Source organism: Equus asinus, chromosome 9 (assembly GCF_041296235.1).
Source record: "Equus asinus isolate D_3611 breed Donkey chromosome 9, EquAss-T2T_v2, whole genome shotgun sequence".
In the NCBI taxonomy this organism is placed as follows: domain Eukaryota; kingdom Metazoa; phylum Chordata; class Mammalia; order Perissodactyla; family Equidae; genus Equus; species Equus asinus.
In genome coordinates this window covers 34,751,816-34,772,724 of record NC_091798.1, presented here as the reverse complement: position 1 = coordinate 34,772,724, position 20,909 = coordinate 34,751,816, and the positions used below count along the sequence as shown (strand labels likewise).

Below are 20,909 nucleotides of genomic sequence, written 5' to 3'. Positions count from 1 at the left end.
CCCAGCGCCTAGGGCCAAATAAGATCCACACGTTGCCATTGCTGAATGTGGCTCTGAAGTGTCTTTTAATCTACAGAGGGGAACGAGTTTTCAACTTTACAAAGTCCAATGGTCAACCCCAGATTACCGGTAGTGGTGGGTACAGAAACTATCAAATAAAACCTAATTTTCTGTCTCTAAAATGCAGCTCTTTCTCAACCCTGAGTGGACGCGCTGTAGGTTCCATGCCCTTATTAGCTCCTGGTAATACCAAGATGCAAGAACGCAATGGGCTCCGAGGTAGTTCACACTCTGTTGAGGAAGACAGTCACCCCGTGCCCACCAAGTGACGAGAAGGTACAAGCCCTGGAGGAAATAGCTAAGTGCCACAGCATGGGTGGGGAGGGGGACAGCAAACTTACATTTTGGAAAGCTATGGATGTTTTCCTCTAGAATAGGGAAGTAGGGTTGCTTGTTCCCACCCCCATCACATTCTTGGGTCCGGCTCTCAGTCCAAACCTTGCGGGGCTGTTGCATAAAATGATGTGCTTTTCCCCATCCCCATCCTATGCAACAGCTAATCTCTTTGCAGATAAAAATAAGTAAATTGTACACTGATTGTATTTAATTCTCATAACAACTCTATAAGAGAAATTCCATTATTCCCCCCATTTTACAGATGAGGAAATGGAGGATCTCCAGAATTCAATACTTGCCCAAGAACACAAATCCTGGTAAATGCCCGAGCCACATACTAAGCTAGACTTGTTCTCCAGACTCCTGAGAGGGAGCCGCATTCTCTACACCCATCCACGTGGCTGATGGGGAATGCTTAGGGGCCAGCAGAGTGTTGCAACAACTTTGCGCCAGGATCCATGCCGTCCTCCTCCCTCACTTCATACCTGAAGATCTGAAAACGCCCAGAGGCCACACCTCTGTAGATCCTTCTGTTACTGATAAAGACTTCTTTTAAATGAGTCATTTCTTTCAAAAAGGAGGAAAGAATATTTTTAGATCATAGCAGAAATACCTACCCCCACCCTCAAAAGCACATCGTCTCTCTGATCCTGCTCAGGTCCCGAACCCTATACCAGGCAGGACCAGTTACTGGAGGACCTCACAAGTGCCTCACAAACCCCTTATGGACAGGGACCTGAGTTCACAATTGACCCCAAGGAACCACCTACCAGGCCCCTTCACTCAGAAAAGCTGGTCTTCGATCCCAGTGACAGGAACAGACTTGCCTCCTTAGAAGTTGGCCATCTACTCAGTTGTCTTCATTTGCTGGGCGGGGCCTTCATTTCTGTCTTGTTCTCTCTGTCCTCCTTCCCTACTAGTTTCTGTCTTCTCTGCCTTTATCCATCTTGCCTTCTTTTCCTACTACTCCATTCATTCATTCATTTTTGTTTTTACTTTATTTATTGAGCCTCTGCCTGACCCATAGGTTACAACTCTTGATTCTCTCCTATTCAGGTGGCCCTCCGCCATGAGGGTCACTTGCTAGCTGCCCACTATGAAGCTGAGCCATCTCTATCCCCTTCCCTGACCAATTCCAGAGCTTGGGCTGGGTCATGCTAAGGCCATGTAGATGTTTCCTGCCAACTAGATAATGTATTCATATTTTTAACAGTTTTATTGAGCTATAGTTCAACCATTTTAAGTATACAGTTCAATGACTTGGGCAAATATATGATGGTGTGTAATGACTACCAAAATCAAGATTTATAACATTTCTATCACTTCTGTAGAAAATTTCTAGCACATTCTCGTTCCCCTTTGCAGTCAATCCTCTCTCCCCACCTCTGGCTCTTGGCACTCCTTAATCTGTTTTCTCTCAGTATAGTTTTGGCTTTTTTTTTTTTAATGCCATTCAAACGGCATAATAGAATATGCAGTCTTGTGTGTTCTGCTTCTTTTACTTAGGATGATGTTAAGATCCATCCATGTCATTCCATGTATTGCTGAGGAGTATTCCACTGTGTTTATACCACAATATGTTTATTCCTTCACCAGTTGATTGGCATCTGGGTTGTTTCCAGTCTTTGGCTAAAATGAATAAAGCTGCTATGAACATTCATCTACAAGCCCTTGTATGGGTATATGTTTTGATTTCTCTTTGATAAATAGTTGTGAGTAGGATTCCTGAGTAATGTGGTAAGTGCATATTTAACTTTATAAAAAATGACCAACTTGTTTTCCAATATGGTGGGAATTTTAACATTCCCACCAGCAGTATATAAGAGTTCTAGTTGCTCCACTTTCTCACCAACACTTGGTATGGTCAGTCTTTTTAATTTTAGCCATTCTCATAGGTGTGTAGTAGTATCTCATGGTGGTTTTAATTTGCATTCTCCTGGTAATTGTTGATGTTGAGCATCTTTTCATTTGCTTATTGGCCACTCAATGTATCTTTTGTGGTATCTTTTGCCCATTTTTAGTTGGGTTGTTTGTCTTCTTCTAAATGGATTGTGAGAGTTTTCCAATCTTTTTTAATCTCCTTTTTCTTTTTCCTTCCTCCTTCTGTCCCTCTGGCTCTGTCTCTTTCTCCCATTGTGTTTCAGTCCCAGTTTCTGACTCTCTCCCCAACTCTCAGAGTTGTCCACTATCTCCCCCTCTCTCCTTCTTTCTCCCTTGCCTCTTTCTTCCTTCTCCCACATGTGTTCTCCCTTCTCCTCCAGGACACCTCAGACCCTGAGAATCTATCCTCCCTTCCCATTCCATATTAGAAAGATCTCCAGCACAAGCCCACTGGTTTCAATCCTGACCAGTTTCAGTGTCCAAATAATAGGACACTCCGCTCCAGATGAAGACTTAGAGAAATAAAAAGACAGAGCCTAGTATAATGGGGGGATGGCTTTGCATTCTGGCATCTTCCTCCTCTCTAAATAATTATTAGTGTTTATGGATAGAAGGGCTTTTTACTCAGACATAACATTGGAAAGTCATGGGTGTTAGGTGAAGTTCATCCTGCTTAATCAGTGGTCCAACAGTCTCCACAAACATAAGATTAGTTGTTCACATAACAAGCCTTTCCTTTGGCACATCTCCCAAGCCCAGCAGGGATTCATCTTGCCCAGTCACAGGTAAGGAGCCCAAAGCTAGTAACTTTTCATCTCCGTTTAAGGGAATTGGTTGACAATATTTAATTGCAAAGCTCAGAATATGTTATGCAATGTTAGAGAGCCTTGGATGAGTGACCATGGAATTTTTTTAAGAGCTTATTGAGATATAATTCACATACCATACAATTCACCCATTTAAGATGTACACTTCAGATATGTACAACCATTACCACCACAATCTTATAACATTTCATCACCTCAAAAAGAAACCCAGTACTCTTTAACTATCACCCCCATATCCCAACCCCTGAAACCACTCATCTACTTTCTATGTCTATAGATTTGCCTATTCAGGACATTTCATATTAATGGAATTATGTAATGCAGTCTTTTGTACCTGGCTTCCTTGACTTAGCATAATGTTTTCAAGGTTCATCCATGTTGTAGCACGTACCAGTACTTCATTCCTTTTATGGCTGAATAATATTCCATTGCATGGATATACCACATTTTGTTTATATATTCATCTGGTGAACATTTGGGTTATTTTCTCCTGTTGGCTATTATGAATAATGCTGCTGTAAATATTCATGGACAAGTTTTTCTGCGGACATAGGTTTTCATCTCTCTTGGGTGTGTACCAGGAGTGGACTTACTAGGTCATATGGTAATTCTATGTTTAATCATTTGAGGAACTGCCAGACTATTTTCCAAAGGGGCTGCACCATTTTACATTCCCACCAGCACTATATGAGAGTTTCTGTTTCTCTGCCTTCTTACCAACACTTGTTATTATCCGATGGGAATGGTTTTCTGATCCTATAACTGAACTGGATTCCAAAATGTCATACACACATACACAACCACACATACATTTAGACAATCGTCAACACAGACACACACACAACTATATAGTCGTGCATACCTGCACACACCTCTAAAGTTCACATCCATACACACAGAATCCCACATGGACAATTACAATCACAGCCTCATATAGACAATCGCACACAGCATATGTGCAAATCAATCCATAGACCCTCACGTGTGAACGTAATCAGACATATAATAGACCAATGCCATCATATATGTACATAAAATTGTCATGGGTTCTAAACAAACATACACATTTGCACTCAGTAATGCATTCACACTTGCCCAAAGGCACATACACAGACAATAGTTGTACCCACAAAAGCATAGTCCTAAAAGGGTACATATATATAGTTACCATCACTTATGGGTAGATAACTGAAGACAGATTCAATATATTTACTCTGGATGGCATGGAGATGGTTGAGGTTTCATTAGTCCTTGGTGCCCTGGGTAGTAAGACCTTTTTATTCATTTGTTTGTTCTTTAAGCTACGACTACATATTAAGCACATAAGAAATACAATGATGAAGAAGACATACTCCCTGCCCTCATGAAACTTACAGTCTAGTTGGGGGGAATGATCAGAAAATGAACAAGGAAACAATCACAGTCTGAAATACATGCCAAGAAGGAAATAAGGTGAAATGTTAGGTAATAAACAAGGTCCCAGGATGGTAGGCAGTTTCCAGGATCGTTTAGTATTGTTGCTCCCTCTTTCATCCTGGAAAAGGGAAAAGGATTCAGATTTACCTTCCATAAGTCACTGGATAAACATGTGTGTGCTTGTGTGTGTTAGTACTAGCATTAATAAGAGTGTGGGCTCAGGACCTAGACTACCTGGTTTTAAATTTTATTTCATAGTAGTTGGGTGACCTTTCTTTCCCTCAGTTTCTCATCCAAAAACGGAGATAGTAGTACCTGTAATAAAGATTAAATTAGCTAAAACTTCTAAAGCACTTAAAACTGCCTGGCAAGTGTTAAGTTCTCGATCAGTATTAGCTGTTGTTTCATTTTCTAAGAGTAAGTTTTCATAGAGGGAGTTGAGTGACTGGGAGGTGTCTGGGGACGGGCCGGGGGGAACAGATCAACGAGCATGGCAGTGCCCTGCTGACTGTAAATTGGATGGGTCTTCATCCTCTGCCGTAACTGAGCGGTCTTTTGGAATACAGCCCTGGCATGCCACCCTGAGAGGCCATAAACCAATCCATCCCCACCCCACTCTGCCCACAGCCACAAACCACAGAGAAGACGCACGATGGGTGGCGCTGGCTGGGCATGGTTCTTGGTTTTCAGCTGCGTCAGGCCTTTCTGTAGCAGCTCCGCTGTGGGCCTGGCTTGTGGCATTCACTGTCTGCTTGGCTGTCTTTTCTGTCTGTGTAGGTCAGCACTTATCACCCTGCACCTGCCTCCCCAGGACATTCCACGGCCATCGTCAGTCTGCCCGGCTCCCAGCAACACCTCTCAGCTAACATGTGAGTAAAAAGCTCAGCCCTCCACCCCCGGTCCTGGCACAGAGGGGTCATCTTTGCCATCCCTCTGCCATGGAGCATCCCCACTCCCAAACCATCCCATCCAGAGAGACAACATCTCCCCTTCCTTTACAACCTCCAAAGGAAATAATGACAAAAAACACAAATTAGCAAACCATATCATCCTAGCTTATTTATTTTACAAAAGTAGAAAAAGACTGGAAGATTATATACCAAAACATTGCAGGGAGATTGAGTGTTGAGAAATTTCTATTGCCTTCCTTTAGATTCAAAATATTGGATCATAAATAGATGTTGCTTTAGTAATCAGCAAAGAATAAATATAGCATTTTGGAGGGGAAAAAAACTTGCGGATGAGAACACTCCCTTAGCCCCTTTGATAAAACACTGCAGTGTCTGAGTCCTTAGAGTCTAGAACAACTTCCTGATGTCTAGCCTGAAGGCCATGTACTGGTAACCCCTGAATCTGGCAAGCCAAAGTGGGTCAGTTTTTAATGCCTTTAGTCAGGCAGGAATTCTCACCTCCGCACTAGTCCCTAGTGTCTTCACCCCCTGACTCATCCCCGGATGCTAGCTGGCTGACTCCTGTATGGACCTCAGACTGGAAAGTCACTGCTCTAACCCAAGGTCATTTTTCCATGTTAAGCCCATTTCCCTCCATCCCCACCATGCAGCCAGTATTCCACTGTGTGCCAAAAAACTAAAATAACCCCGTCTCCCACTTCCCAGTGTCCATTTCCTTACCCACACTAAGCTATCTTGTCAGGCTATTCCTGGGGGTCAAACATGCCTCTACTCAGAGAGGCTTCTGTGCTGACCTCCCCTTTCCATGAACCTTGTGGCTGCAACCACTTTCTTGGGTGACACTCTTAGCAGTGTGAAAGAGCATCCTAGGTATTACTTCTGGGTTTGAGACCCGGCTCTGCCACTAATTCCTGGTAGCCAACTCCTTTCTCTCCTCTCGGCCAGTTTCCCATTGTCAAAGTGCCCATGTGGCCTAAACTGGTGATGTGCAGCTGTGCAGCATCCATGGAGGAGGGGGAGATGGAGAGGGCAAGGATCTGGGCTCCTCCACTGCTGCTTCAACCAGGTTCTACCACTTTTGTCTGCCTTACATATTGACGTTTCAGTTTTTTAAGGTCTCTCAACTTTTTTAATCAGCCACTCAGCTGATGGGCTCTGATGTGCTGCCTCCCTTCGCCCTCTGCTGGCTCCATGCCCTCCACCAGCACGCTCACCCTCTTCCTTCACCAGTTCCCTGTGTCTCCCCAGGTTTGTAGCCCTGCACTCCTACTCAGCCCACGGACCTGATGAGCTGGATCTGCAGAAGGGAGAGGGCATCAGGGTCCTGGGGAAGTACCAGGACGGCTGGCTCAGGGGCGTCTCCTTGGTCACTGGACGTGTCGGCATCTTCCCCAACAACTATGTCATCCCCATTTTCAGGTGCGTCCTCTCCAATCTCTGGCATCAGGAGGTCAGGGGCCCTCTGTGGGCTGAACTGCTGAAGAACTCATGCTCTTTCAGAGTATGGGCCGAGAAACAGCTTTTGTCCTAACACTCTCCTAACACTTAAAAAAAAAAAATAGCAAAAAGGTTATATTTCTTACAGCTCTTCACATTTTACAAGCACTTTTGCACCTTTTAACTCCCTGGCTATGCCCAAGAATCCTGTAAGGTAGATATTATTTTCAGATGAGGAAACCGATATGCAGAGTTAAGCAACTTGCTCAAGAACTAGATTTCAGGTTTTCTACTGTACAAACCCCCAAAATCCCACTTCACATCCTGCACCCCGATACGCCATCTAGTGGCGTAATGGGGAAATGTCATGATCAGATGTCCTCCCAGAGCGCATCGGGGAAACTTCCCAGGATGCTGGGCCATTAGACAGGGTTTCCATGAACTCAGACCACTCCCCAGGTCAAATGTTAGTTTCCTTGTAGGTCTTTATCCCTAACAGCTTTTCCCAAACTTTTTCATACTGTGGCATACTTATCAATTTCACCTGCCCACTGTTTGTCTAGCCACCTCATACCATGACCACAAATGCACAGACCCTAAAACTATCCTTGGCTCCTCCTACTCCCCCCAACCCCCCGCATCAGCCCAGCCAAAGCCACAGGGCAGTGAGACCATCAGCACACATCAAATGCTGTCTTTATGACATGCCAGAGAGTCATAACTCCAAGGAAAGTGATAATCCCATTGTACACTATAAGGTTCAGACCTGGAGTCACATGTCCAGTTTGGGGGGCCTTCATGTAGGCAGGGCAGTGTGTCCGGAGGGGAGCGGCAAGGATGGTGAGACAGAAAACTACATCATGGGAGAAACTGATAAAGAAACTAGGGCTGTTACATGAATAAGGAGAACAGATTAGTGGTTTACCAGAGGGGAAGAGAGTAGGGGGTGGGCAAAAGGGGTAAAGGGGCACATATGTATGATGATGGACAAAAACTAGACTAGTGGTGGTAAGCAAGATGCACTCTATACAGAAACTGATACATAATCATGTACACCTGAAATTACGCAATGTTATAAACCAATATGACCTCAATAAAATAATTTTTAAACAAAGAAACTAGGGTTGTTGAAGCTGTAGAACAGGGTCAGAGGGACCGTAACAGACTGTGTAGGCCAGGAAGTAGACTTGTCCGATGAGGGGCAGTGAACCAGAGGACGCACCTTAGAAGGTTCTGCTTCAATGAAAGGCTGCACTTTCTAACCCACAGATTTTTTCTATCAGGCTGGCTGGTGAGGTGGTGGACCCCTTTCTTGAAGGAACACAGGCAAAGTCTGGGTTCCCATAACCCAGGTGTGCAGAAAAAGATTTCTTCCCATGGCAGAAAGTTAGAGTAGAAGATCATAGCTATTCCCTTCAATGGAAGGTTCTTGGCACTTGTTAGAAAGTTGCAAAGTCTCCTAAGGCAATCTAAGAGCGTCTGTAACTGATGTTTAATTCATTTGTTTGACAAATATCTATTGAGCACTAACTATGTGTCAGATGCCTTTCTAGATACCGGAAAAACACCAGTGAACAAAATCACAAAACCCTGCCCACAGGAACTTACATTCTAGTGGGACAGAAAGATAGTACCCAAGATATATAAGTAATATACATGATGTGTTAATGATAAGGGCTAAGAAAAAAAATAAATCAGGAAAGGGGGATAGAATTTGTGTGGAAGTGATTAAAATCTTAATAAATTGGTCAGGGATGGGCTTACTGAGCAGTAAGAAGGAGGAATGAAGGAAGTGAAGAGGCTGAGCCATGTGGATTTCTGAGGGAAATGTATTCCAGGCCAAAGGAATAGCAAGTACAAAGAGCCTGAGGTAGGAGTAGGTCTGACATGAAAGCCAATAGGACTGGATTAGAGCAAGTGAGGGGGAGGCGAGTAGGAGATGAGGTCAGAATGGTAACAGGGGCCAGATCTTATAGAAGTTTCTAGGTCATAATGAGGAATTTGGCTTTAACCCTGTTGCAGGGTTTTGAGCAGAAGGATGACATGATCTAACTTATGTTTTAACCAGAATCCCTCTAGTTGCTGAGTTGAGAATAAACTGTAGAGAGGAAAATGTGGAAGTAGAGAAACTAGTTAAAAGGATATGGTAATAATCCGAGGGGAGACGATGGTGAATTGAATCAGGTGTTAGCCATGGGGGCAGGGAGAAGTGGTTACACTCTGGATATACTCTGAACGTAGAAAGCATAGAATTTTCTGACAGATCAAATATGGGATGTGAAAGAACAGAGGATTCAAGACAAGTCCAAGTTTTTTGCCCTGAGCAACTGGAACATGGAGTCGCTTTTTACTGAGATGGAGATGAAAACCAAAGAGGAACAGGTTTTGAGGTGTGAGGAAAGCAAAAGCTTAGTTTGCAGCAGATTAAGTCTCAGATGCCTATTAGGAATCCTAGTAAAGATGTTGGTAAATGGCTGAGTATGAGAGTTTAGCATTTAAGAAAGAGGTCCAGGCTTGAGATGGTACTTACAGCCCTAAGACTGATGAGATCATCAGGGTAGGATCAATTGTATTGGAGAGAATGACTGAGCCAGCAGCTAAAATCTTCAAGGAATGAGGGGAGAGATCTAGAAGGGAAATGATCACTGCACCAAGTGGGGTGGTGGGTGGTAGAGTATGATAACGTGAGTCAAAGCTGGCAAGTATTGAGGGGGGTCTGGGAGAATGGTGTAGAGTGACAATGAAGAGCCAGGAGACCTAGCCTGACTTATCAACAGTTTCTTCATGGGATCTAACATGAATTCTCCAGGGCCCATGCCTAGGGCATTCGTTTACACATCAGGCCTTAGCCCAAAGTCCTGGTTATGCCATGAAAGAACCATTAGAATAAGAGTGACCATATAATTTATCATCCAAACTAGGATGTTTTTGAAATAAAAGAGGGGCATTCTTAATACACCAGGAGCACAAGTGTAAGTTGAGACTCTCCTAGGAAAGTCAGGACATATAGTCATCCTAACTAGAATGCATGTAGCATTCCATTCTAATGTATTTCAAGGCTCCAGCTTCCCTTTCTCTCCTTCTTGGCTTTTCTCCCAGGTAGATCTGTTGTGTTCTTGGGCAAGTCATGAGCACCTAGACTCACCCACACCAAGATGGCTGCATGTCAGACAATGGATAGAGTTTCAGCACCATAGATTGCCACTGAGTCCATCCCCCATCCCCAGCTCACAGAAATCAGAACATATGTGTATATTGAGGTGCTGCTTGTGCTGCTAGGTGTTTTTGCTTCTAGGGAACCAGCAGTTCCAAGAAGAACAAGTCCCTGTCAGAGTATATTCTCCTGAGGGCTATTAGGTGACAGTGGATCAATGCTTTCCCTTGATGGCCTCCCTGGTGCAGAGAAGTTTCTGTCTTCACTAATCTTGATGTGGATGACATATGCCCAATTTATCTCTCTGGGGGCAGCTCACCCTTGTTCTTAACCACCATTTCCACAGTGGGGTGTTTAGCTCCTCCCACTTCTCAGGGCTGAATGATGCCGTCTTTTGTCTGCTGAGTTTCTACTACTTTTAGTGAGTTAAGCATTAGAACTGGGTGGGCTGGCCCACATCAGCAAGGCCCCTTTCTGCTCTTTGGTCAGTGTGTGGGTGAGGTCTGCCTCCCACCATCTTTGTTTTCTGGCTGCGCTGATGGCTGTGCTCTGCCACCAGCCCGCTTGGTGTTCAGTGCAGCCTTTCATAAAACAGCCAGGGCTCAAATGTGTGTCATGCCCGCAGAGCATTTGGACCTCTTCTCTTATTAGCATCATCCCCAGTCAAAGTTTTGGGACTAAATCTCTGCCACCGTGACCTATGTCCCCTGATTCCGGAGGCATCCATTGGCTCAGGTTGTACAGAACGTTTGTCACCTTTTTCTCCACAGCCCTTCTTACTGGCACCAACATCCCTTTGGGTTTCCTCCTTCATGCGTAGTCTTGGTGGGAGGCAGAAGCTTCCTCCCTTTTCAGAGGCTGAAGAAACCAGCTCCTCTTAATAGCTAAGGGACAGGCTTGGCCAGTCTGATGCTCCCTCTTGGGACCTGGAAACTTGAACAAGGGAGGAAAGAATGCGGGCAAAGTTGAAAACCACTCATGGCAAGAACACACGTAGCAGCCTCTGATCTGACTCTTCCCGCCTCAGGTTCCTGCTGCCGAGCTCTGCAGCCTCCCTTGGTCCTGTCTCCAAGCCCTTTCCTCCCCTCCTGTCCCCCCAATAAATTCCCTTCTGCCAGGATATTTCTCTTTCTTGCAACCTTCACCAGACAGACATATATGCCCTCCTGGTGCCTTATGGATGGAGAAAAGTGACTCATGGGCCACCACTCACTTTCCTTTAACTTTCTACACAGAAAGATGGGAAGATTGGCAAGGTCCAAGCTTTCGCCTCACCAGGCAGCTACTGCCGGTGGGGAGCACAGTAGAGCTGCTGATGGTAATGCCCCAGTCAGATATTGGGCAAGCTCTTAAAGGCTCATACCACAGATAGAAAAGGGGACACAGGGACCTGCACACTCACAGCAGCACAGTGGAGCACATCAGAGGCAACATGCACTCCTCCCACTTAAACCGAGAGCATCTTTCAGTCCCTCCATCTAGAAAACAAGGGTCATAATGTCTGCAGGTCTGGGGTGTCATGGGGATTAATGAATATATCTAAGTAAAGTGCTTTGATGTTAGGAGAAAGTGCCAGGTAAGTGCTAAGCTTTTTGCCAAAAGACATAGAGGAACTCAGTGTTGGATGGGGGACTTGGGATTTAGGAGTTTCTGGAATCCAGCCTAGGGCTGGGCTCGGAAAAATGAGGTCACACCTTGATCTGTAAACAGTTGTTCAAAGAAGGGGCTAGTGGAATAAGGCTGGCTTGGGCCTAGTTAACTATCTTCTGTCCTTGCTGCTTCTCCTGCTTCTGGAAACAATTTGGAACCTGTCTTTCTTGTTGTCAGTCCATTTTGCAGCATCCAACACCTAGAGGCATCTGTTCAAAAGACAGGCAGATGCAGACTCTGCATGGAAGTCAGTGCTGGGGATTTCTCTCCACTGCCCAGCCCTCATCTCCAGAATACAGGCTGAGCTCTTACTGGCGGACAGCCACTCCCCTCCACTGACTGCATCACCAGGGGCGAGAGGCGGGTTGACAGCTATGGATAGAAGCCCCCTTGCTGCAAGCATCAGTTCCTAGTGCATTTGGCTGCATATGCTTCTTGGGCGGAGTGAGCCACATTAAATGATGCCTTACCCATCTTTGTACAACACTGGCTGGCTCGTTGTTAAACCACATATCACTTTTTTAAGCAAAAGGAGGAGAGAAAAGAAGAAATAAGGGGAAAGTACCTAAATAGAAACCTGGAGGCATTGACAAGAAGGAAACCACGAGGGAGGGCATCTCTGTGCCCGGGCCTTGGTTGAGCTGTTTATTCCCAGGGAATTAGCAGAGGTTACTTAATCAACAGAGCAACAAGGTGATTGAGGGTCTGCTCAATACAGGCTGTAATGTTTGGGTCAGATTGGGGTAAGAAGGGCATGTAAAATGACTGCCATCCTCATGGGATTCAGGCAGTTGTAGGCTATAAACGATGGACGAGGGATTGCTGTTTTACAAAACTTTAATACTGTTCTTAAACACCAGAGCCCAGGGCTGAAGAATTAGAGTCTTATGGAGGTGTGTGTAGGGTCTACCAGCTGTTTTAGTTCATTTATTTCAAGCAAGATGCAGGGTGTTCCCTGCTACCAAATGATGAATGCTCTAACTAGCCAGAAGGTAGTGTACCTCAGTGGTAAGAGCACAGGTGGTGTAGCTCAGTGGTAGAGCAGGTAGAGCCTGGACCCTGGTTCAAATCTCAGGTCTAGTAGTTGTTTGGACGAGTAACTGTAAATCTCTTTTTTTATAATCTATAAAATAGTAGCACTAATAGTACTTACCTCAGAAGGCTGTTGTGAAGAATCCATAAGATAATGTAGGCTAAGCCCTTGGCCAAGGCCCGGCATACAATAAGTGCTCAATATGTGTTAGCCAAAATGACTAGCATCAGTGCCAAAAGCATCCTGGTAGCCATTCAACAAACAATCATTAATAAACAATACAGGCAGAACACAGAGGATATAAAATAAGTTGTAAAATCTCTGCTTTCAAAGAGCTTAGAGTCTAGAGGGAAAGTCGCTAAGCAAACAGGAAATCGCCACTGCAAAGCGAGATGGCAAGATCTTGTGCTCTGAACTCAAGGGCTGAAGAGAGGTCGGGTGAGAAGTGATCAGAGCAGGAGTGAAAGATGACAAAATTTAAGGCTTCTAGCTCCCCCAGGGCCTCAGTGTGGGACCCCCACCCCCACCCCCACCCCTACCCTCAGCGCACTCACCGGTTATTGTGGTGTGGGAGGAGGTGAGGCCTCCTCAGGCAATCCTGTGTGGTTGGTGGAGAGTGTATATATGGGCAGGAACAGGGTGAGGAGCAGCCACATTTGGTGTTGTATGGTTGGGAGCTGATAGTTTTTTAAAATAAGACTCTTGACCGAACATTCTCTATTTCTTCTCTTTTAAAAAATTTCCCACAACCAGAAAGACATCTAGCTTTCCAGATTCCCGGAACCCTGGTCTCTACACCACATGGACGTTATCCACCTCCTCTGTGTCATCCCAAGGTAGCATTTCAGAAGGTGACCCTCGGCAAGGCCGCCCCTTCAAGTCTGTCTTCGTGCCCACCGCCATAGTCAACCCTGTACGGAGCACGGCCGGCCTGGGGGCTTCAGGACAGGGCTCTCTTCGGAAAGGGCGGGGCAGCATGAGAAAGAGTAAGTGGTGGCAGAGAGGTACGTGCCTAGAGCTAAGTGATGGGGGGGATCCGACTCTGGGGTAGACAGAGTACTTTTTACAAACATAAGGATCTTGGCTTGAAAACAAGCCTCTGTGAAGGGTGCTTTGAAATTCCCAAATACCGAGTTGTTTTATTGGAAGAAGCCAGGGCAACTTCAGGTCACTGCCCTTGGTCACTTTGTACACGCACATTGAGTGGCTGGGAAGATAGCAGCTCTGAGTGCCAAGATGTAACTAGAACACAGCCAAGGTGGGTGTTGGCTCTTAGTAAGACAGAACAACCAAAGCACTTGTTGGATCAGTGCTTCTCAAACCATGCTCCAGGAAACCCCTCAGGGGGTGCCAAAAGGGAAACAAGGGAAGGATGGAGGGAGAAGGAAAAGAGGGTTAAGGAGTCAACGCTAAGAGCCTCTGACTCCCACTTTGTTATTTAACTAACATATGCACAAGGTAAAAAGCAAATTATACTGTACAAAAATGCAAAAGTAAATCTTCATATCCTTAACCTCAGTGCCAAGTTTTCTTGCATGTACATATGTCCCTTGTGTTCAGACTCCCTGCACTGTTCTGCACCTTGCTTTTATTTTTACCTATGTAATACCCACATTGTACACAGGCAACGCATACAGATCCTTCTGCTTAAAGGCTGTGCTTTTATCTCCTAGTATATTGAACTTCTACATAAGACTTCATTTTCAGAGGTTCTAAAAAGTGTTTGAAATGTGTTGTTCTACAAAACATCAAGGTGCTATATCCATACCCCTCTCTGAAAGATGACAACAAGCCGAGTAAAATTTGATTTATGCCATGTCTCCTGCTTTTAGGTGGGCTCTGCGATCTCTCCTGCTATTCTAAAAAATGATTAAATATAAAAATGCAATATGACTAGTCAGAGCAAAAGAGTGACATGTGGGACAATATGCCACACAGAAAAATGTCCCAAGAAAATGAAAGCAAATATCTTAGCTCCACCCTCTCCCAGTGCCTTCATCTGATCACCTGCTTGACCACCAGTCCCGCTACTGTTGCCGCTCAATTCTACCCCACCATGCCTCCCTCCTTCCCCTCCTGTACCTTCCTCCACCTTCCCCACCCCCACACACGCATCAAATAAGCAATCCCATCATCACAGCTTTGGGCCAGTTACTGACCTCTTCAATCTTCAGTAGTCTCATTTGTAAAATGGAAATAAAAATAGTACCTACCTCATCAGTGTTACTGTATGGATTTAATAAAATAATCCCTATAAGACTGATGGCACAGTGCCTGGCACATAATAAGCTCTTAAGAAATATTAGCTGTTTTCATAGTATTATCATTTTGCAAGTCTTATCATTGCTACCACAACTAAGCAGATCATCATCGATCCATCCAGAGCATTAACTCACTTAGACCAACCACCTACAAATGCCAAGAAGGGCATCCCATTGCCAACGGCTCACACTTCCTTTCACACCCTCCCTTCCCGCATTTGCCTAGATCTAGATTGTCTTCGAGCTTTCACTGCTTGCATTGTATGCACACGTAATAAGAAAGCATTAACTCTCCTGGAAGTCAGGAAACGACAAGATAAATAGATAATGCATAAAATCACTTTTTCACATGTTTCCGGCAGCCTAAGGCCATGTCTGCCCAGGGCTGCTTTGACTTTCCAGATCCCGGAGGCTTTCTCTCTCCCTTTTCCCAAGGTGAGGCTGGTCAAGCTATCAGTCTCCCCAGAGCGAAGAGAAATGACAGCAGAATTGACTGCATGCACCTCACAGGGCTGTCAGTGGAAAATAGATGTGTACCTTGAAAGGTCAGACTTGTGTGAATGGTGACTGGCCTGCTTGCAGCAGCTGAGAACGCCGACTGTGTTTAGTGAGCATTCTGCTTTTTCTGTTCGTATCCGGCTTGATGAAGAGTCCCGAGGGAGAACATGGCCTTGGCTCAGGCCCTCTGTGCTGGGCACAAATGACTGATTCACACATTTGTCCGTAGAGGGTCAGGAAGAACAAACATTTCTAACTGGACGTCACCTATGGCTCTCTAAGTGCTGGAGACCCTTATGGAGAAATGGCCCACAATGCTTCTCAGCGGTGTCTCCCCCAGCTCCCCTCAGAGGGCAATGGACTCCTAATTAATCCCCAGGTCACCTACAGGACATATGCCCAAGGGATAGGGATCGCCTGTCTCCAGAGGATTTGAGGGGAAGGAATGGTTCCTCTATCTGGGGGAGGACCATGTCAATTAACAACAACAAAAAAAGACTGAGCTCAGGGAAGGGGCAAAACCAAACTCCTGGGCTTGCATTTTTAGGGCTTGCTATCCTTTACCCCAAAATAATGATAGCTAACAAACATGGGGCGTTTACCATGTTCCAGGCACTAGCCTAACACTCCGCACACGTCATCACGTGTAATGTTGCCACCAGCCCAATAGGGGCTGTTATTCGCTCTGGTTTACAAATGAGAGGACTGAGGCGCAGGGGGTGACACGACTGACCTGTCCCAGGCTCCCCGCGAGTGAGTCTGACTCCAGAGCCCATGTCGTGGGACTCCGCAAAGCTCATCCTCACACAGCCCTAACTCTGGAATAACCTTTCCAAATTTGCTTCTGTCTGCGGTCACATTTGTCTAACACACACACTCCCTCTTAATCGCATTCTCCCTTCCTCCTGTAGCCCCTGACTAAAAACGACCTCACTACCACATGCCTGAAGCTTCTATGAGAACTTTCTTCAGGCAGCTGATCAGAGTCCTCTCCCCCCTCCTCTCTCTTTCCCTTTCTCCCTCCTCTTCATCCCTCTCAGTTGGCTCTCTCTTCTGTTTCTCAGTTTCTGCTCTCTGTCTCTTTCTGTCTCTGCCTTTTGTTTCCTCTTTGGTCCACCTGCCTCTATATTTGCTTCTCACTGTGCAGCTATCTTTTTAGGTCTGTCTTCTTCACTTTCCATCTTAAAAGTCTGGAGAGAGACAGTAGGAGTGTGTGTATGTGTGTGTGTGAGAGAGAGAAGGCAAATGGAAGTAATACACCTTCTGAAACAGCCCCCCCACCTCAACATTCAGCTAGCCAGTTATTTGCTGCCAACATCAGCAAACAGCACTAAAAAAAGAATAAGGTCACCTTTGAAAGACCCTGAGAGAATGTGAGCACAGTCAAATTGGGAAAGCACATAACTATTCTGGGATATCAGGACACACTGCTCACCCAGCCCCAACCCAACCTGCTGTCAGCCACCCCCATCGCTGATATCTCTGTCATATAATTCCCCAGATGGATCCCTGCAGAGACCTGTCCAGCCAGGGAACCCCACCCTTGTGGTGGGCTCCCTCAGGCGCAGCCCGACCATGGTCGTACGGCCTCAGCAGTTCCAATTCTACCAGCCACAGGGAGTCCCCTCCTCACCCTCGGCAGTGGTGGCAGAAATGGGACCCAAGCCCACTCCCACTGGGGAGCCTGCCCTCACGTGCGTCAGCAGGGGCAGCGACACCAGGATCCACTCGGCAGCCAGTTCCCTCATCATGGAAGGCAAGGAAATGCCCATCAAGAGTGAGCCTCTACCCAAACCACCTGCATCTGCCCCACCGTCGATCCTGGTGAAGCCAGAAAACTCAAGAAATGGCACCGAAAAGGTAGGAGTAAGGCAACGTTAAGGGCCCTGACTCTGCACGGTATCCCAGCTCCTGAAATTTCAGTTTTAGTGGACAGCGAATCAAAATTTCAACCTCAAAAGAATCCTCACACCACTTACACCCCCCAGATGTGTTTCTGAAGCTCCCCTATGCTTCCGGAGTATTTTATACATACTCTTTCGAGGCCCAGAGGTGGCTTGGAAAAAACATGACTTTGGCATCAGAGAAAACATTGATTTGAATCCAAGCTCTTCTGCTTGCTGGCTGGTGACTTTAGGCAAAATATTTCACCTTTCTGACTCTTTTTTGCCTACTGTGTAAAATGGAGGTAAGAATAGTAACAGTCTCATAGGATTAGAGTAGAGATTAAATGAGATAAAATGTGTAAAGTGCTTACATAGGGCTTAATACATAATTATTCAGGGTATAGAAGAGGCAACTGAGACGCAGGAGAATTTAAGTGACCTCTCAAGGTCACACTGAGTTATATTGACTCCAACAACTAACTTTTACTGTGACCTTTGTGGCAGAGGTCAGATCCATTAACTTCTAGTCCAGGGCTTTTCCCACTAAAATACAAGCAGTTTTTATAAAAGTATTATGTTCTCAATAATAGCCTCTAGGCAAGAGGGATGCGGAGATGGAGGAGGTGACACTATGAAAATTAGGTGATTGTTATTTTTTAGTTTATTGAACATCACCACCACCGCCACCACTACCACCACCAGCACCACCACCACCGCCATTACCACCATCACCACTATCACCATCACACCATCACCACCACCACCACCACTACTACCACCGCCACCACCACTGCCACTGCCACCATCATCACCACCACCACCTCTTCTGCCACCACCACCACCAGTGCCACCATCACCACCACCACCACCGTCACCACCACCACCACCGCTGCCACCACCGCCACCATCACCACCACCACCACCACCACTCATCATCTATTCCCCTCCAAATGGAAAGACGGTGTGGTTTCTTCCTCTTTGTTAAGCATTTACTGGATGCTATGACTTGGCAGGCACTGTGCTGAATAGTTCACATATCCCATCTCACTTAATCCTGACAACAACTCTCTGAAGTAGGTATTATTATTATTGTCATCCTCATTTTAAAATGAGGAAATGGAGACCTAGAGAGTTAAAGGATATTACCCAAAGGCACACAGCTGACGCGTGAGTTTCTAGAGTAGAATCCATATCTGATACAAAAACTCATGCTCTAAATACTAAGCTATACATTTGTAGGGAAAGGCATTTGGAAGAAGTTAATTTTGACTGATACAAATGTTGGGAGTTCTTTTTCTGATTTACAGTATTCAAATAATTCAAAGTTTTCCAGGCCCCAGTTGCCCATTACCGCAAGCCATTAGATACAGCCTCCAACTATACACATTTAGTAAGTTCCTAGACCTCCGCCACATATGGTGAGGATGAAAAGTATGAAGAAACTTGGATTCTCAGTGGGGGACAGTAGGATCAAATTTTATGGAAAAAAAGGAATTTCTCAGCAGTACTGCAAAACACTTTATTAAGCCCTAAAATAGGGGTTGGCCCAAACAAATGTCTATTGGTACCAGGCAGATATATAAGAGGCTAGGAGAGGTGAAAGGAAGAGAGAGAGGAGGGGCTTATGCAAACAGGAAACCGTGCCTCCCATCTAAAGGGAGACCTGCTAATCAGCTCCAGACAGTTCTTGCCAGAATGGGGCACAGGCCCCAGTGTGCCAGATCTTTGGTTTTTCTGAGACATATGAAATTCTGATTTTTTTTTTTTTTTGCAATCTCCCAACTTTTACATGTTGGCCACTAAATCAAACTTTCAGACATTCTGCAGACTAAATTCAGCCAGCAGGTGTCCAGTTTGCAAACTGCTCTGAGGACTTATAAGGCCATTATGGAACTCTCTAGATGGTGTCAGCAGGGGAGGCCTCAAGGAACAGGTAAACCTTGAGATAGGCCTTAATGGTAAGCAGAGAGGAGAGAAGCAAGGTGAACGTCTCGTACTTTCTGGAAGGGATCATACCCTCTTGCCTCAGGCCCTTTCCTCAGGTAGGTGTTTGCCTACTCTCCTTCTCCTGGATAATTCCTATGTGTACTTCGGTTCTCAATTTAAATAGCTCTGCCTCCAGGAAGCCTTCCTTGACTAGCGCCCTTCCAGCTTCAGTTAGATGCTCCTCTGTGTTCCCTTAGCCTCTTAGACCTCCCGCATCATAGCGCTGTTACAATTGTCTGTCAGGGCGTTTTTGTTCCCTCTTGGATTCACAGCACCTGACAGAGTGCATCTTGCGTAGTAGACTCTCATAGTAGACATACGTATTTGCTGAATGAACACAGAAATGAGGTATTTCAAATAGGATAGGTATAGAGAAAGAACATGAACCAAGTCCCAGGTAAAAATGGCACGTCTCCCACCTCACAGGGTCCCTTTGCTCTCTCTTCTCTTGCAGCAAGTCAAAACCGTGAGATTTCAGAATCACAGCCCTCCTCCCACCAAACACTATACCTCCCACTCCGCCTCCGGAAAGCCTGAGCAGCCAGCCACCCCTAAGGGGCCCCAGCCTGAAGCAGCCCCCTTGGGCCCAGAGATGACCATGCTATTCGCCCACCGAAGCGGCTGCCATTCTGGACAGCAGACAGACCTCCGGAGGAAGTCAGCTTTTGGCAAGACCATGACCCCGGTGTCCACTGCCTCAGCCACGCAGACCGTGTTTCCCAGCAAATGAATCTACGGGTGGCTTTTCCTAGACCCCAAAGAGGTGAATTGCCTTTAAATACAGTCTGCCTCCAATGAGGGCGTCCTGCCATTCTTTGGGGACTCAAGTATGGGTCCTTGTTCTGTCCATTTTACCTCCAGGAAAGGAAAGGTGGGAACAGGGATTCCTGCCCTGGGTGGGAAGATAAATTGGGTGCCCTTCCAAGCTTAGTGATATGATGCAGCAAGGCCACTACTCAGACCAAGGAGTGGGAGACCATCCTGCCACCCTGTTGCCCAGGGTGGAGCGTGCAGACTCTCATCCCGCATGTTCTGCTTAGAATTTCTGTGGTGTCCTACAAGGGGCTTCGGCCAGGAATGTCACAATGGTCAGAATGTTGGCATTGCCTCTTCGACCTCATCACGATGTTTTCAACAAGCATTAGAATAGCTCTGCCATCTTCTGGGCCTATACACTGGCCACTAGTAGCCGCCTTATCTTTTTCCCTCCGTAGAGTCATAATCCTGACTGCAAAGGGAGAATTTCTGGGAAGGATATGAGATGTATACTTGGAACATTCCAAGAACGCTCTAAAACCAAAGGGAGTCAGCTTCCTGAGTTTGCCCCTACAGGAAGGTCAGAGAGTAAGCTGACTACCCAGTATCAAAAGATTATCAAAGTCTAATCTGTTCTTGCACATATAATCCTACACGATAGATAAGGAGAAAGCACGTAGCTGTGGACAGTACTATGGACGATTAATTCATCCTGACTCCGTAGTCTAACTTCCCTAGGGAAAAACAACATGCTTAAAAACAAGGATGTAAGGGGTTTGAGTTTAGGTATATATTCTATTTGCATTGCAACATTCTT

General features: G+C 45.7%; 1 protein-coding gene across 7 annotated transcripts in view; it reads left to right on the top strand.

Annotated features, from left to right (window-relative positions):
• SH3RF2 (SH3 domain containing ring finger 2) overlaps positions 1-20,909 on the top strand; it is a 134,629-nt gene that overhangs the window by 96,743 nt on the left and 16,977 nt on the right. For 4 of the 7 annotated variants that reach the window (XM_014860708.3, XM_014860707.3, XM_070517256.1 and 1 more), the window contains exons 6-10: positions 5,298-5,389; positions 6,680-6,850; positions 13,459-13,709; positions 16,966-17,324; positions 19,791-20,099. In XM_014860708.3, coding sequence (XP_014716194.1) covers positions 5,298-5,389; positions 6,680-6,850; positions 13,459-13,709; positions 16,966-17,324; positions 19,791-20,066 — 1,149 coding nt within the window. In that variant the 3' untranslated portion in view covers positions 20,067-20,099. The remainder of the gene's footprint in view (positions 1-5,297; positions 5,390-6,679; positions 6,851-13,458; positions 13,710-16,965; positions 17,325-19,790; positions 20,100-20,909) is intronic. The other 3 variants (XM_070517258.1, XM_070517257.1, XM_014860709.3) reach the window with 1 other exon arrangement.